Source organism: Fukomys damarensis, unplaced genomic scaffold, assembly GCF_012274545.1.
Source record: "Fukomys damarensis isolate Sample0158 unplaced genomic scaffold, DMR_v1.0_HiC HiC_scaffold_25, whole genome shotgun sequence".
Classification (NCBI taxonomy): Eukaryota; Metazoa; Chordata; class Mammalia; order Rodentia; family Bathyergidae; genus Fukomys; species Fukomys damarensis.
In genome coordinates, this window is record NW_022900937.1 from 11,412,356 (window position 1) to 11,430,564 (window position 18,209).

General features: G+C 42.2%; 1 protein-coding gene across 1 annotated transcript in view; it reads left to right on the top strand.

Moving 5' to 3' along the window:
* The window catches only part of Lipc (lipase C, hepatic type), a 94,484-nt gene extending 92,406 nt beyond the window's left edge, over positions 1-2,078 (top strand). Inside the window, exon 10 of the mRNA XM_010641260.3 lies at positions 1,947-2,078. Coding sequence (XP_010639562.1) covers positions 1,947-2,055 — 109 coding nt within the window. The 3' untranslated portion in view covers positions 2,056-2,078. The remainder of the gene's footprint in view (positions 1-1,946) is intronic.
* The last annotated feature ends 16,131 nt before the right edge of the window (positions 2,079-18,209 follow it).

An 18,209-nucleotide genomic window follows, 5' to 3' on the forward strand; every position in this document is an offset into this window, starting at 1 on the left:
CCTTTAGAGCTTTAATAATAAGTGGGAATTGTAACATGTTGCTCATGAAAACCTGCAACAATTCCCAATCGTTCAGTATCTTTTGCAAACCAGAATCCAGAGGCAGGATGCAAACACTAAACCCCATACTCAGAACTGCTCTGCAAGTGCAAAGAAAAAGGTAGGCGAAGTCATTTACTGTGTGCCTCAGTGGGAGGAATTCAATGGGACGTGACTGTCTTTCTCTCGAGGCGCAGTCTGGGAAGAGCAAGGCTATGCAGGGAGAGGAAAAGAAGGAGCAGAAAGTACTGGCCCTGTAGCAAGACCTATGTAATCGGCTACACACAATGAGGAGATGTGCGATTTTCATGGTGACCACATAAGTGCAAAGTCAGAATCAATGAGATGATCACTGGCTACCCATGATTTTGGCAGGAATTAAAACAGATAACACACAGGGTTGGTGAAGAGCAGAAAAATGGGCATTCTCAAAAATTACCAAAGGAGGGCCAGGGATTTAGCTCAGGGGTTCCACTGCCTGCCTTGTAAGGACCTGAGTTAAATCACTAGTGCCAAAAAAAAAAAAAAGGGGGAGAGTACATTGCAAAAGTTTTTCAGGGAAATCTCATTCACCTACTACTAGTAGCTACCGAGTACCTACTTATGCCAGCAAATACACTCAGCAGTGAACAGAAAAGACACCATCTTTGATCTCATGGAGCTTACATTATCAATATTTTAAATATGCATAATACTTGGGCCCAGAGTTTTACTTGTATATATCTTTAGTATTTCTGGAATGTATGTACCCATGCTAAAAATGTGCACAAAGGATGTATGTGTACAAAAAAATGTATGCTGCAATACTCTTTATAGATAGTTTCAATATTGCCTATCAATAGGAAAATACTACATGCCCTGTGGTACATCCATTCAAGGGAATATCGTGCAGCAGGTAAAAAAGAATAAAATGGATTTAAATCTACTTATATGACCAGTCTCTGAGGTGTCATTAGTTGGTGAAAAGGAAAAATTATAGAAAAATTCTAACAGTATAATCCCATTTTAAACCTATTTTTGGTGCTCGCTTCAGCAGCACATATACTAAAGCTATTTTTGTTTATGAATATTGATATATGTGTAAATGATAAAAATGGGCTGAGAAAGACATGAACCAAACCATGAAAGTAGGGAGGGGAGAGGTGTTAGGGATAATGGCAAAGGTGGTTTTTAATATCTGGCTCTATGTATTTCTCTCCCCTTTGAATTTTTCAAGAATACATTCCTAAATTATTCATATCACTTTTTAATTTAAAAAGTTTGATTTAGCAGAGATCTGGCTGTAGATGCAAACCAAAGGAAAAATAATTAGTAAAGTAGAATTATCTGTGCTACAGACTGACAGAGAAGTCTGGGTCCCTCAGCCGCACGGCATCTGCACCAGCAGAGGAAAGAGCAGGGCTCCCGGACTGAGACAGGCACAAGAGGACAGGGCCTCACACCAAGGACCTTTAGGAACTGGAGAAACTGGAGCTTGTCCAAAGGAGAGCTCGGAGCCAGTTCTGCCTTGTGGGGAAGGATCAGGGAACTGTGAGTGTCTGCCTGGGAAGCAGATGGTCACCCTTGCCCCTCGAATGGGTTTTCTAAGGGGGAAGAAGGGAACTGTGGGTCCAGGTGCTCAGCAGCTAAACAACACCCCTCACCAGGGAGCAGAGCCCCCAGGAGCCCCAGGCTGAGGCCTCCACTGACGTAGGTTTTGTTTCTGTCTAAAGTTATGAGAATATTTCCAAACATAAGAGTTTACTGCAAAAAAAAAAAAAAAAAAAAAAAAAAAAAAAAAAAAAAAAAAGAAAGAAAAAGAAAAGAAAAATCCAGGACCTGCATCATACAATTGAGTAGTATTTGATCAAGGATGAAACACTTCTGCCTCAAACTTAACGCGTGCTCGTTTTACATTTCCTCTTCAGGATGACGTTCTGCTTAGAAAACAAGGATGACCTGTTTCACCCGGCCCAGGAGAAAATCTTTGTGAGATGTGAAGTAAACTCTAAAGCACTGAAGAGAAAATTCAGATGAGCTGAATGAGAACCCGGTGTAAAGAATAAGTGAATTTTACTTCTTACAGGGGACAGCTACCCATTTGGAAACCAAAATTATGAAGAGAATCTTGCATAAAGTTTCAATAAAGTTTAAGAGGGATATATTTCACCAGTATAAACTGAGTTTTTAAAACTATATTATCGAGCCAGGGATTTAGCTCAGTGGTTCTGCCACCTACCTCGCAAGCACAAGGTCCTGAGTTCAATCCCTAGTACCAAAAAAGGAAAAAAAATTATACAATGATTTTCAAGTATGAGTACAACTAAAAAGTCCCAATCTTATCTCTGATTGAGTGTTGATTTATGTAAATAAGTACAAATGTAAAAGTCATTTTAGACCTGTTATTCTAATTTACAATGCCTTTTATAATTAAATCAAATTTCCCATATGCCCTGGTTAGTTTATTCAGATCTATTTTTTGAATTATGCTGGGAAAAGATTTCTTTATTACATAACTTACACTTCAATAAAGCAAAACTGTAATTAATCGCTAGTTATGTGTACCAAAGCACACACCCTCTGAAAAGACAATACAGCTCACTAAAAGAAAAATAACTCTAATTAAACTAATAGACATTTCACACAAATCACACAATTATTTCACTGAAACTGAACCAAACACACAGAAGTAGAAGTCTATTAAACCAACTAGCTCCAGCCGTGAAAACTGAGCAGTTGGTCATTTCAATTAGTAGGTTCCTAATTAAATAAATACAGGTCTCTTCTTTCACTAATCCCTGCACCGAAAGCCAATCGAAAACGACATTTCAAAGAGTCGCCACGAAGTGAATGTGTGTGTGTCCCACCCCATTCCTCCGTGGAAGCCTAAATCCTCAGGGTGATGGTACCTTTGGGTCATGCCGGGTCACAAGGACGGTGCCCACACGTGGACATCAGTGCCCTGTAGCGGGTGAAGACACCCAAGCGCTCTGCTCTGCACCCCAGGCCTCACTCCCTCCGTCCAGCATCCCAGTGCTCTCCTCCGAGGCGCCCACCTGCAGTCTCGCTGCCTGCACACACTGTGAAAGTGCTGGTGTCCCCACATCAGGGGTGGTGACACAGGAAGCCAGAAACCAAGCTGCCTGGGCCCAGGCTGTGCCCCCACTGAGGCTAGGTGAGAAGAAAGTGAGCTGGGTGTGAAGTAAACCAGAGGAAGGCACAGAAAGAGGGGCCCCAAAGCCACCAGCTACAGTTCCTGCCAACCTTTCTCATGCTAGGGATTTCCATGCCAAGCCCGGTCCTCCCTCCTCTTCCCCTCTCCTGCACAATTCCCCCAACCAAACCGTAGTGATCTATTTAAGCCAGTTACCTTATTGCCCAGCCTGGCCCCACCTGGACCTGGGCTGGAACCTAAGTCATGCTCTCTTCTACCCATGACCATTAGTGACCAGTACAGTGATGAAGGCCCCTTGCCCTCTTCTGCCCCTTTCAAGATGGGTGAAATGCAGGGCCCAGGCCCCTCCCTGCCCACCCTGTCTCCTCTCCTTCCACTGTGCTGCCCACTCCTGTGGCTTCACATACAAACCCTCAGGGCCCAGTCACACACACACACACACACACACACACACACACACACACACACCCTGCTGCGGTCCAGCCACCTATGATGTCTCCAGCCCCAACCCGGCTCTTCCCCACACTCCTCGTCCACACAAGCTGCTGAGGCCAACACTGGGGTCATCGGTCATGTCTCTGCCCCTTCGACCCTGACACTCAGTTACCAAACCTTTCCATGTTTTCTCCTATTTCCCCTTTGAAGCCATCATCCCAGTTGCCAATTTTTTGTCTTTTTTGTTTTTTGTTTTTGTACCGGGGATGAACACGGGACCTTGCGCTTGCGAGGCAGGCGGCAAAACCCCTGAGCTAAATCCCCTGCTCTCTTAAGTCAATGCTGATATCAACTTCCCAGCTCCACCCATGGAGCCCACCCTCTGGCGCAGCAGCCAAGGTGATGGGGAAAAAAAAGGGGGCTAACTCATGCAACTGTGCTGTTTAAACTCTATCTTTACACAAAGTGTTGCTATTTTATTTCTCATGGATTTTGCAATGATTTTGTTTTTGAAAACACTGCGTTAAAATGTTATCATTATAATGGAATGTTTGGAGCCCTCTCCCTTACATTATATGCACAAGGAAGTGGCTAGCTCGCTTTCCCCTTGTCCTAGCCCAGGTCTGTGACACACACACACACCCGCTCACGAAACACCTAGCTCCCTGCCCGCCCTTGAAGGTTGGTGTTGTCACCACGCTCAGTCCTCGGGGCGCGACCCATCACCTGGTGCAGAGCTGGCGTCCCGCGAATGCGTGTCCCTGGAGTAATAAGTCTGGCTATGCTTTGCCTCTCAGTGAAGTCATAACCCCGCCTGCTGTATCAGCCCAGAGTCAGGCTTCCGAGTCCCCTCTCAGCCTGGCTCAGCCTCCTTCTGAGTCGGTTCATCAAAACCCCTCGGTGTTCCTTGTTTCGGCTTTTTTCTTCTCAAGTAGTCCCGTGGGGTTTCCAGACGCGTGGTGCTGTCTCCCGCCGAATGAGTTCCAATCTGTAGAAGCGAAGGGGCTGCTCTCAAGCCACACACAGATCTGGGGTAACGCCCTCCTGGCCCTCGGTTCCCCAGAACAAGCCGAGTCCCCACAGCCTCCCGAGGATCTGCACCGCTCATGAAATGCAGCTTCTCATTCAGGGCGCCCAAGGCCGACTCCAGAAGTTTTCACTTTTGAAGACGACCTGGGTAATTCTTCTCAGCTGACCCAGCAACAACCTTCCTCTCAAGCTCTCAGGCAGAGCTGGCCAGGCAAGGGAGGCCCCTCACTGCCCGCACCCCTCCTTGCCCCCTACAAGCCTTAGGGGGCAAATCCGAGCTCCTCCAGGGCAGAAGCTGCCTGTGTGCTCCTGGGATTTGTGCGGTTGTTTGATATTTCTCTCTAAAGATGTTTTGCACAAGCATGAAAACAGCCTGCAGGAAAATGTGAAGACCTACAAAGAGCAACCCGCTCGTCTCTGAGCAGCCACTCGCCCTCCCCCCACCCCAAGGGTCTCTCAGGGGACAAGAACAGCATGCGGGGTCCCCCTTCGAACATCTGCAAACATCTGTCCACACAAGGGATTCGCTTCCCTCCAGAGTCAACACATAGGACAGAGGTGACTCTGCAGTGCCAGTCTGACAAGTCAGGACCATTTCCTTATGCGCGTGAACAGAATCACCCCTCTCCTAATTGCCTAATAACATAGCTGTTATCACACACACTAACACGTGTTCCCAGCCTCGCAGAGGCACCGCAGTTCTACAAACTCGTGATTATATACCACGGTGGGACACTCTTCATGACAGGGACGGGCTGTAAGAAACACATCCTTAGCCCAAGTGGTTGTGGGCACACATCACAGAGGCCACAGGTCTGCAATCCCACTAGCAATGTGTGAGTACCTATTCCCCACTCCCTTCCTCCTTCCAAGGCCAGAATACTGTTCATTTTAGTTTTCACTAGTCTGATGGGTATGAAGACCTCCTTGCTGCCTTACATTTCCCTGATTACTATTGAATTTGAGGAATTTTCTAGGTATTTATTGGATTTGCTTCACTGTGAATCCATTTAATGTGAATCCATACTGTGATCTAATTTTCTTTAGAATACTTGACTTTTTTGTGGTTGTACTGGGGATTGAACTTAGGGTCTCTGCGCTAAGTTGCATTCCCAGTCCCTTTTAACTTTTTATTTTGAGATAGACAAGGTCTCACTAAGTCACTAAGTTCCCCGGGGCTGGGCTTGTGATCATCCTGCCTCAGCCTGCCCGAGTACTGGAATTACAAGCATGTATCACCAGGCCTGGCTGGAATACTTGTCTTTTACTTGTTTGTAAGAACTAGACAGTTTATATTAACCTTTTGTCTTTCAACTTCGCAAAGATTTTTCCAAATCTATTCCTCTATTGATTGTAATCATAGTGTTCTTTGCTGCACAAGAGTTAGAATTTTCTGAGGTCAAAATTCTAACATTTCTATTATATAGATTTCCTGACTTGGCCCAAGCGGCCAGGTCAGTCAGTCGTGGGCAATTGCAAATTGTCACTATTGAATTGCAAATTATACAAACCTTAACTCTTGCCAGGCATGGTGGCACCACAGCTGTGATCCCAGCTACTGGGGAAGATGAGGCAGAACTGTGGAGTTGGAGGGCCAGAAATTTAGCTCAGTGGTTCTGCTGCCTGCCTTGCAAGACAAGGACCCGAGTTCAATTCCCGGTACCAAAAAACAAAAACAAACCAACAAACAAAAAAAGAAATGTGAGTTGGAACCCAGCGTGGCTGACTTAAAGAGATCCCATTTCAAAATAAACAATAAAAAGGCCTGAGGATGTAGCTCTGTAGTAGGGCCTGTGCCTGTTATGTACAAGGCCCTGTATGCAATCTCCACTACTGCAGAAACAAAAAAGAAAGTTGTAATGATGTCTTTTATATTTTTTGTTTTGTTTAGAGGGATTTTTTGTTCTTAGTGGTCAAGTAAACTTTAAGTGGTTTTCTATTTTCATCTGAAATGGCTGCTGAAATTTAGAAAGTGCCTTAGTAACCTACGGTTTTCCCTCTGTAATTTAGTCATAATACAAATTATATTGGTAGATTTTCTTGATCATGACCTACCCTTGCATTCTTTATGTAATACTTGCACTCTTGAAATAAAATTTTCCTCGGCAACATTTTTTATTGCATTGCTGGATTTCACTTTTTTAAACATTTGCCTTTATTTTCATTAGTGAAATGGTTTCCCATTTTGGTGGAGGCTATCCTCATCATACTTTGATATTTTACAGCTTTTATCTATGGCCTTGAATAGTTTAGATAATATTGTGATGATTTTTAAATGTTATTTAATTAGAGAAAAATTCAGCTGTGAAACCATCTGGCCTTGGTGCTTTTGCATGTAATATTCTTAGAATTTCAGCTTGTACTGTACTTGTTGCTACATACAACATTTATTAAAATTTTTCTGTATAGTATCTTCAAGCAAGAGAGTCACAGAGTTATATCTGATCAGGATAAATGAGGAAAATGAAGGTCTAACGTTAAGGCACCAGAAAAATCCAAAACTAATTCTGAAACTCTAATAATTATTTCTGAGAGAGTCAAACCAAGTGCACACATTTATCATGGAAAATAAGATTAAGCTGCAGGAATTCTAGGCAGTGCCTCATCCAACATTAAATTTAGGTAAAAATCCACAGACCCGGGAAATAGTTAAATAGCTCAGCTAACAGCAGGAGAAACTAACTGGAGAATGATAATATTGCTGTCAATTCCTAGAGCTACTCTGCTTTAGGATGTGTTTAAATGCTATCTGTCCGGAACGTTTATTTAAAGGGATTCTAACTTTGCTCACTCCCTGGGTGTGGGCGGCTTCATTCGTGGGGGCTTAGGGAGCAGCCTTACACCCTGAAAGTCCAAATGGATTTAGAAGTACAAAGACTGTATCTTGATATGGCAATGACATGTGCAGATTCATAAAATAGGCCCATTTCTTTGGGAATACAAAGCAAAAGGTATCTGGTGTACACACCAAAACATCCATTTCTAAAAGACAAACCTTTAATGGTCTACAATAAGTTATTTTGTTAAAAACCTCTCTTGATTCTTCTCTTTTAGGCTGGGATAAAACAGTAAAGTTAAAAGGATCACAACAGTAAATGTAAATCACATGTAGGTTATTATGAGTTTAATTTTTTTTTTTTTTTTTTTTTTTTTTTTTTTTTTTTTTTTTTTTTTTTTTTTTTTTTTTTTTTTTTTTTTTTTTTTTTTTTTTGTACCGGGGATCAAACTCGGGTCCTTGCGCTTGCGAGGCAGGCAGTGGAACCACTGAGTTAAATCCCCGGCCTTATGAGTTTAATTTTTATGAAGAGCAAACAGCAATTGCTTTTCCAAGTCCAAAGCTTTTGCTTTCCTGGTAGGGCCAGGCCTAGGGTGGGATGAGCAAGGTCAGAGGTCACAGAGCCCAGGTAGGTCAGCCTGCTGGTGTCATCAGGTGTGCAGCCCAAGGGTGACACTACCTGGACAGCAGGGAACTGGGGGCCAGATGTGCAGGCGTGACCTTGTCCTTTTCTCTTTAGTCTAGACTGGCTTTGAACTCACTATGTAGGCCAGGCTGGACTCACAATGATCCCCCTGCCTCAGCCTCCTGAGTGCTGTGATTATTGGTGTGCACCACCATGCCGGACACACCCTTGTCCTCTTGCCCTTTGTTCTCTGGGCTCTCAACTTGCCTCTCCACAGCCCTGATCCTGCTTACATTTATTCCTGCTTCATCTTCTCTCCTGCTCAGCAACAAGTACTTTTATTTTTAGTCATTCTTCTCCAATAATAATGGCATCTAAGCCCACAAATTTTCTGAGTACCGACTTCTATAGAAAGTCTTTTCTTGCAGTGCTATCTAAGTAATTTACAGTTTTAGATTTATAGGTTATCCAGGAAGCATTATTCAATTTATAAATAGGATATTCTGGTCACTTTTAAGGTACTTATTTCTGATTTTATTGAATGTGGCTACAAAAATATTTTTCTTAATTTCCTAAAGTTTTCTTTGTGATCAAGCAAAGACTGAATTTTTATATTTTGTTGGACATAGGAAAAAATTCTGTTTTTCACTTGAGAGGCTTAAAATTATATATATTAAATTACAGTGATTTGTTGATTATATTTGTTGATTTTTGTTTGTTACATTTACTCAAAAACTATTGCTATTCTTTGTATATTAGATGTGATTCTGATTTAAAATCCACTCCTGGGCTGGGGATTTAGCTCAGTGGTTTGGTGGCCTGCCTTGCAAGCACAAGGACCTGAGTTCAATCCCCGGTACCAAAAATAAATAAATAAAATAAAATAAAATCTACTCCTTAGTAAGGTGTGTTTGCATTTTTATTTGGTATTCATCAGTTTATTAATGTTCATTCTGATTTATAAAATGTGCTTTATGGTGTTGTGTAACATTTCTTTTAATCTTAAACTTCCTGACAACTAATTCTGCTATTATTTTCTTTTCCATAATATTTTCTTGTTATGTGCAACCCATCTATTATCAATTTAGTTATATTTTAAGTTTCTTTAAAATTCTGTTCCATGAGATGGAGGTAGGAGGGAGACAAGGAAAAGGAAGAAGATGTAAAAACAGTTAAGATGTGTTACATATGGGTACCAACTCCCCACCATGAATGTAATCATTATGTACTGCAGATATGTACTAATAAAAATATAAATTAAAAAATTAAACTTTGTCTTAACTATTTCTTCTAGTAGAGTACAGCTGGATAATTAAAATTTTTAAACTCAGTTTACTTGTTTCTCACTTTTGGTGAGAAAATTTAGCCCATTCCTATTTTTTGTAACGAGTTGGCTCCTAATATCTTATTTATTGGTTCGTTTTGCTAATTATTTCATCTTTTTACTTGCCTTTATTTTTCTACATTGGTTAAATTGGTCAAATTATTTTCCCTTTCCGTCTTAGTAATATGGCTTCTTTTATAGACTTCCATTCTCTTTCCAGCTACTTTTCCTTTTCTGTTGCTCACAATCAGATATATTGTTATCATTTCTAAAGACAGGACCCTATGCTCCTACCAGAACTCAGCCTCTCCCACTTTTTTTTTTTTTTTTTTTTTTTGCAAGAGAGGCTGGGAAGAGGAGCAAAAATATGTTGGTAAACAACTTCTGTTAAAGATGGGTAAAATTCTAAGAATTTCAGAAATGTTATGATTAAGAATTGTTGTGTTTGGTTTGTTTCTGAGGATTTTTTTGAGACAGGGTCTCACTATGTAGTTCTGGCTGGCCTTGAATTCATTATGAAGCCCAGTTTGTCCTCAAGCTCATGGCAATGCTCCTGCCTCAGCCTCTTGAGTGCTGGGATTATAGGCGTGTACCATCACATCCAGCAGGAATTGTTTTAGCTACAAAATCAAACATTTTTAAAATATAAAAGACCATCTCCTACATTGTGACAGCCAACCCGACTCCCTCTTGTGCCTCATTGCCATGTTGTACCTGTACGTGGACAAAGCACCCAAAACTCCCACATCCTGCTTGGCAGTAAACTCACTGTAGTTGCAGATGTTTTGTAGCTCACTTAGTGCGTGCAAAACTTCGTTGTGCCCCCCCACTAACCTGGCATGGCTCTGCTTCTGTAAGATTCCACTTGCTCTCCCTTGAGCCCTCCCCAACTGAAAGCATGGTTTAAAAGGAGAAATTAAACTGCTTCCCTTTGCCCAGGAAACTTTCTGGGCACTAGTCCCCCTCGGCTGCTGGCTATAATAAATGGACTCAAATCTGGCACAGAGAGTGGCATGTCTCTTGTTCTTACTCACTCGTCCACAACGTATGTTCTGTACAAGACAAAGGCAAAATTTTATTTAAAATACTCAATAGTCCTCTCTCCCATTCTTTTTTCAGGCCCTCTCTGATGCAAACATCGTATGAACTCCAAGGTTTTACTGGAACATTAAAGACATACATCAAGCCAGGCATGGTGGTGCAGGCCTGTAATGCCAGCACTCAGGAGACTGAGGCAGGAGGATCACAAGTTCCAGGCCCGTGTGGGCTACATAGTGAGTTCAAGATCCGCTTAGACTACTTAGTAAGACCCTGTCTCAAAAAACAAAAAGATGTGCTTCTATAACAATAGATTCTAAAAATGGAGGTCTCCCAAACAGTACAAAATAAGATTTTGTAGAAAGACATTATGTCATCACCGTAAGACTTGGCAATAATTTAAAAAAACATAATGGTTAAGAAGCCTGATGTGTACAGTGTGAATATGGGAGATGGAAACAAAGTGAACAAGCAAATATCTATACAGGCTCCACAACGTTTGAAATGATTGAAGTAACCTGTGGCCCACCTTTCTTTGCCCTTTACAAAAATTTATAAAAAGAAATAAAGGCAGCAAAAGAAAGGGGCGTCAGTTTGGACACTGGAATTAGTCTTAGACTTCAGTTTCTGTATGATCCTAAAACTATACAAGCATTGTGCTATTTGGCACCTAATCTTCCTAATTTTCTTATTTATTGATAAGATCCTGGTAAGGGAAAGGATGGAAAGGCAGAACTCCATAACCCATGATTTCAGGAAGTCAGCTGGTGCACCTGACGAGCACATTTTAAATGCGATCAGCAAGCAGCTTTTTGAGCATAACCAAACCCAGAGGTAGCCGTTCTGTCCAACGGCGGGCCGGGTCCTGCCTCTCAGGGCTTCCGCGGAAGCTTCCTCAAACTCCTGCACCGAGCCGACGGTGACCAGGCTGTGTACTCTGTCCCAAGCGCCACTCCCATGGCAGTGGTGCGGGGACCCAGTTTTACCCGTCGTTTCCATGCCCACAGGAGTCCGAAATTGGCTGCAATTCCGGACGCTGCTTCTTCACCTGCAGAAGTCGATTGCTATGGAAATCACAACGCCGCTGCTGGCCCTGCGCTGGTCACGTCTCATTCCACAGTGCCAGCCCCTCCAAACGAGGTCGCCACCGGGGTCCCGCCTGCCCCGGCCTGGGGCTCGGATGATAGGACTTCCGGGGAGCTCACAGGTGCCCCCTTAGTGGAGTTAAAAACACTCAAGAGGGCTGTGAAGGAATTTTGAAAACAATACAGAAATAATGCAAAGCAACTGAACTCCGCTTTGGGCTCAGGTGACACAGCTGCTGGTGCAGACACAGGTGGTGGCGGCGGCAGTTTTCGAGGGGTAAAAGGGACACCAGGTCACCACGGCCCCATTTAATTTCTAATTGGAGTTTACTGAATCCATTTCTTCTAGTAGGAGTTATCATTTGTTACTTAAATGCCCCAGAGCTAAGCAACGCTTTTTCTATTTGTGAAAAACACGGTGTTTTATGTTCTGTAACAGCAGTCATATTCGATTTTTACAGAAAATGTCTCCTCAGAGCTGCAGGGAGGAGGCTAGGCTGCCGGGGTACCTGGAATCAGAGATGTCAGAAAAACAGCTGTCGCACAAGTGCTTGTGAAATCAGCTTTGCTGCCTACAAAGCACACACTCTTCCTGAAATGCCGTTATTGAGCACCTACTGTAGCCAAGCTCAACGAAAGAGCAATCAGTACAGTGCGGTCCTGTGGAAGCAACGGGGAGGATGGGGTGATCCAGGCAGAGGGAAGGGCATCCCAAGGCCCTCAGCCAGGGCACAGACCCACAACCACGCCATTCCTAAAAGCTTGGTCTGCTCCAGCACATCCCCACGGGCCACCACCCTGGCCTCCTCGCCACCTGCCACCCCCGGGCACTGTCGGGGCCTCTGGACCACCCTGCCTTTCACCGTTCAACACCAATCCCTGTGTCACACCCTTGCGTCCTTCCTCCTGCTGCATGGGGTGCTCCGCAGTCTCCAGGGGCCGGCAAGTCCACAGGAGTCGATGGGGCCACAGGGCACAGGTGAGCACCCCGCAGCCTGGTCGGGCCGAGGCACGGCTCACACGTGTGCCTGTGGTGTGCGGCAAGCACAGCCGGATGACAGGGAGCAGGGAGCACAGGGACCCCTCCCTCGGCCAGTGGGAGGCCAGACATCCAGGCCCAAGCTCAGGGCCTTTCCCAACCTCCAGCCCCTTGGCCCGACACCCCAAGGCGAATGACTGAGTGTGACATCCGGTGAGGTGCGAGCAGCTTTTCAGCAGAGGAACACAGTGCTGAGCAAAACTGGAAAGACATTAAAAAAATAAAGCACAAAAGCGCCACGCGTGGATGCCTATAATCCCAACACTCCGGAGGCTGAGGCAGGAGGATCACTGTGAGTTTGAAACCAGCCTGGGCTACGTAGTGAGTTCCAGGTCAGTCTCAACTACATAGTGAGAACCTGTCTCAAAAAAAACCCAAAAATAAATAAATAAAGCTCAAGATTGTTAAATTCAGCACTTTATTCTTATCAGCAGAGTCCCCGGCACAATTGAGGACTTTAGAACTATTTGTCCCAGCCAGGTGCGGTAATGCAGGCCTGTAATCCCAGCACTCTGGTAAACTGGGGCAGGAAGATCCCAAGTGCAGCCCAGCCCAGGAAACTTAGTGACTTCATGAGACCCTGTCTTAAAATACCAAAATAAAAAAGGGTTGGGATTTAGCTTAGTGCAAAGACCCTGGATTCAATTCCAAGTACCACAAAAAACAAAAGTGAAAAAGGAGTATTTATCCAGGGTAGCAGACAGGTGTACAAAGACGCCACAGACCAAGCAGACTCTCGCAGCTTCAGGTCCCTTCACAGATTTAGAAACGCATCCAGTACTTACAGAGAATAAAACTATCAACAATCACAAAACTAAGTCAGGCAAAATTAATTATACTAGATGAAAACCTTAATGTATAAAAGCTGGCACTCTGTGATGAGACACACAAAAGGTTACCCAGCCCAAGAGGCAAGGGGAGAAAAACACGGCAAAATATACACTTAGAATAACAAATAAAGTTACTTAATTTGTCAGTATTACCAAGCAGCCTTCATTTCCCAAAAACCCATGCAAAGGGCATCTTTTCCACATAAGACAACTTACCTATCTAAAAAATAATTCTAGGATATCTTTCTAAAGATACATTTCTATCTCTAAGGGTCATTATCATTTGAACAAGAAAGAGAAGAGCCCAGTTTACTGTACTGAGTTACTGAGCATTTATTCCAGTGTGGCGCACACCAGTTCTACATAGGTAATATGAGCATACTCCCCAACACAGTGAGCAGAAAATAATTATTTTCTTTAAAAAGTCGGCAAGCCTCATAAAAAGTAGACAGCAAGAGGGGATCTAACAGCCAGCTTAGTAAAATTGTTTAATGACTGATAGTTTCAAAAGTTCACCCTAGCAGTCAAAACCAATTAATCATCCATTGTTAACTGGAGCAGAAGATAATTAATTATGTTAGCTTGACTAGTTCAAGTTTAATTCCACTAAAAAAATCATTAGGGGTAGAGGTTATTATCATGAATTACTGCTAAAATAAAAATGGTAATGACTAAGGCTAAGAACTCAATTCACATTGAAAACACTTCAGTGGAAAATTTAAAATATAAATACAGGTAGAGAAAATAGCATAATGAATTCCCCAGTACCCACTGCCCAGCTTCAACAATTACCAACTCAGCCAATCTTGTTTCAAAGCTACATTCCCACACCAGCCAACCGCAAGGCCTCAGTGACTCACACAAATCTTAGTGATCATGTTTTGCTTTTAAATGTTTCAATTTGCAGCTGTCAACAAATGTAATCCTACTACTGTTGCACCTAAAAATAACTGTAAAAATCCTTGATATCATCAAATACCCAATTTTCCTATTTTGCCAATGGTCTTTGTGTATGCTCTTTTAACTCATCCTTTTCTGCTCTCTTAGTGCATCTTAGTGGTTGGAGGGAACAGGCTCATACATCCTGCAGTTTTCCAGTCTGGACTTTGCTGATGAGATGCCTTGCAGCACTGTCGCTCTGCTATCCTCTGCATTTCTAGTAAAGTGCCAGTTAGACCTGGAGACCTGAGCAGGATCACATCTGACTGTGGCACCAAATCGACACGCTGCCCTTCGGAGGCTGGCAGCCACTGTGGGGAGCACTGTCCAGACCCATTCACAGCTGGGGCAAACTGTGACATCCTAACGCTTTATTTCTGACTTGTTAGCTAGAATCTGTCATTAAAAGTATATCCCAGTAGTTAACTATGAATTGGCAAAACCTATATACATCGAGCTTCAATCTCTTGCAAAGATAGTGTTCTTTGAGGCGAAAGTTATTTAGAGTGCTTCCTGGCGTTTCCTGACAGACCCCTACTGTGGTAGTTTCCTGGGTTCTCCTTCTGTGTCTTCACATATACTTGGAATTAACCACTTAGCCAAGAGTTCGATTCCTTTTACAAAAATGGCATTTAAAGCTGGGTGTGGAGGCACATAACTAAGGCTAAGGCAGGAGAACTGCTGCAAGTTTGAGGCCAGCCGGGGCTACATAGTAAGGATGTACAGTGAGACCCTGCCGCAAAAAAAGGCACTAAACAATGGGGGCACTAACCAAGCACACTGAGCAGAAGCCTTCCACTGTTATTTCTGATATATTTGTGTGTCTATGTAGATACATATTTTTAAACCTGGGGTTCTCATTTTTTAAAAAAAGTATTCTAATACATTATGGTAAAAAATAGTCTAATTTTATTAGTGACCTTTTTTGGTAATGGGGATCAAACTCAGAACCTTGCACTTGCAAGGCAGGCAGCAAAACCACTGAGCTAAATCCCTGGCCCTTTTCAGTGACTTTTAAGAAACCTTCAACCCCCAAATTCCACTTAAAAATCTGTCTTATTATTAGGCTTAGGATTTCCACATAGAATTGTTTAAAAGATGAATAACCTGGAACAACAGGGAAGTAGTTAATGTAAAAAATGTACAACAGTCAGTATTTATAGTGATTAACATAATGTAGCTACAGTATCAATGCCAAATAAAAATGCCGAGTTACAAAAATGTGTATGTTATGCTTTTAGTCATATGCATAAGAAGGTCTCAGAGACTAGTCCCTACACTCTCAGTGCAAACTACATCATCCGGTGTCCCCACCACCAGCTAAGGATTTGGCTTCCATGGGTAACAAGTCAGATGAGACTCCACCATCTGCTTTCCAGTTTCCAAAAATTGTGTTCTCGTCATCTTCTCTTCAACTCACTTTGTCATCGTAGGGGTTACCTGTTATTTTATTTCAGATTTCAGGGAACAGCAGAAGCCAGTAAATACTCTACTTAAGCCTCTAATTTTACCTAGCATCCTGTTGCTTTCTGCAGCAAAGAACAGATACCATGAAAAGCTTATCAATTATAAAATGCACCAATTTCTGTGCAATTTGCACATTGATAGATATTTAAGACACAATAACAACAGTCACTATAGAACAAAAAAGGCTTAATATGCATTCCCAATATTATAAAGAACTGGGTCCAGAAATAATAAAACTGGTTATAAATGGGAAAAGTGAATCAAACGGAAGCTGGTGTTGGGTGGGTGGTTGGTTGGTTTGGCTGGGTGGCTAGGTGGTGGCTGACTGGTTGGATGGGTGGGTGGTTGGGTGGGTAGTTTGTTGGATAGGTGGCTGGTTGGGTGGGTGAGTGGGTGGTTGGGTGGCTGAAACAGAGTCCTGCTATGCTGTCCAGGCTGGTCTCAATATCCTGGGCTCAAGAGATACTCCTACCTCAGCCTCCTGAGTAGCTAGGATTATGACTGAGCCACTGCATAAAATGGTAAAAACAAAGCTGTACTCAGTGGGGCAATCTTTTTAGTTTCTTAGAAGTCAAAACATTTTTTCCCTAAAATTTCTTACAACTGTAGTAATTTCTCTAAATATAAACTGTCCTTGGTAGCTGCTTTAAAAGTATATCCACCATACTCCTTAGTTTCTACAGGTGAACCTTTAAAGACAGACAATGGCTATCTCTCTTGAGTACCTGTGAGCATGGGCTGTCTAGGTATACCCCATTCACTACACTGATGCCCTGCTACCTCTGATTAGAAATACTGAATGAATGAGAAATTAAAGGCTTTTTAAGCACTAGCAACCCGAGTGTCACAGCTGCCAAAAACCCCTATCCCATCTTTGGAAAAAGAATAATCACTGGGTCTTAAAATCTACTCTATTTGGACAAGCCTTCGGTTTTTACTGAATATGACAAAAATGAAGTACAGAGAGCATAGAGTGTTGAAGACTCCTTAAAAGATGGAACATACAAAGCTTAAATAAATCCTACCCCAAACTGCCTGACATCGCCTGACACCATGAGGAATATTGAGTCCAAAAACTGGTTTTTTTTGCAGTTATGGGCATTAAACCTTGGGCCTTCGAACCAAGATGCATCCCTAGCCACCCCTCCCTTTTTTTTGAGACAGGGTCTCACTAGTTGCCCAGGCTGGACTTGAACTTGTAAACATCCTGTCTTGGTCTCCCACAGTGCTAGCTTTCTGAGCATGAGCCACCACACCCAGCTCCACAGCCAGTTTCATTGTTGATTTTGTGAATTTTGGATTCCTGAATTTTGGAAAGAGCCCCCAAATAAAATTCCAAATAGAATTTAAGCAATTATAAATAAAAATAACAAATTTGTAGTTATCTGAATTAACAAATAATGATAGTTTCATGGATAACTAGCATATTTATTTTGATGGTCCTAGACTAACAAAATACAGTAACTCTACTGCAGATGTATTACATATTTATTTAATGGCTATTACTCATTTATAATAGTTTCAATTTTAAAAAAAGAAAAAGAATCTGGGGTAGATGACTCCATGTAAAAGTAACCAGGCTCACAATTCCTTTTCTATGTAACTCTACAATGCCAATTCTTTTCTATTTTTGGTATTGGGGATCGAACTCAGGGACCTTGCACTTGCAAGGTAGGCGGCAGAACCACTGGGCTAAATCCCCGGTCCCATGCCAGTTTGATACACGTGATGAACCTGACAAAAGATAAAAATGTTGGCTCAAAATTTTTAAATATGCTTATCATTAAACTAGAACTTCAAAACAAAAGGGGCACTTAGTATACAAACCTCTGAAAAATACATATAAATAAAACCACAAGTTTCCAATATGATTCAGCTCTTCCTCCAAGACAAGCAGTGAGTATTGATGAGGAACAGTGAAGTGCAGCTGAGATTAGTTGAGTGTTTTTAAAAATGTTCACTGTGTGTGATGAACACAAAGATAACTGAAAATTTTCTTCACAGACTCCAAACTAAAATATAAAAATAACTACACTTGTGCAGGAAGAGACATCCGCTTCTTGCTTAACAACCTCTCGTTTAGCAAAGAAAAGCTGCCTTGTGGGAAGAAACTTCTCTGAATAGTTTTCAGAGTTCAAAGAGTATAGAACCTTTCAGTTGATTTCAAGTCTATTTATTAATGCATTTCAAGTTTCAAAAAAACCTTACATCTTTGCACAATACTTTATTTTTTGCAATTTTTAGTAAAAATTTCCAAAGTGAACAAAAAAAAAATACTGTATAAAACACAGTGGACATTAAATTGACAGTAGTATTAGATCTCATTTGTCTTGTCTTGATCTTTTCATTTTTACCACATCTTGATTTGCAGTGGAAAGAGTTCAGTGCATGTATCTCTTTTCAGAAAACATTTAACTTAGACTCAAAAT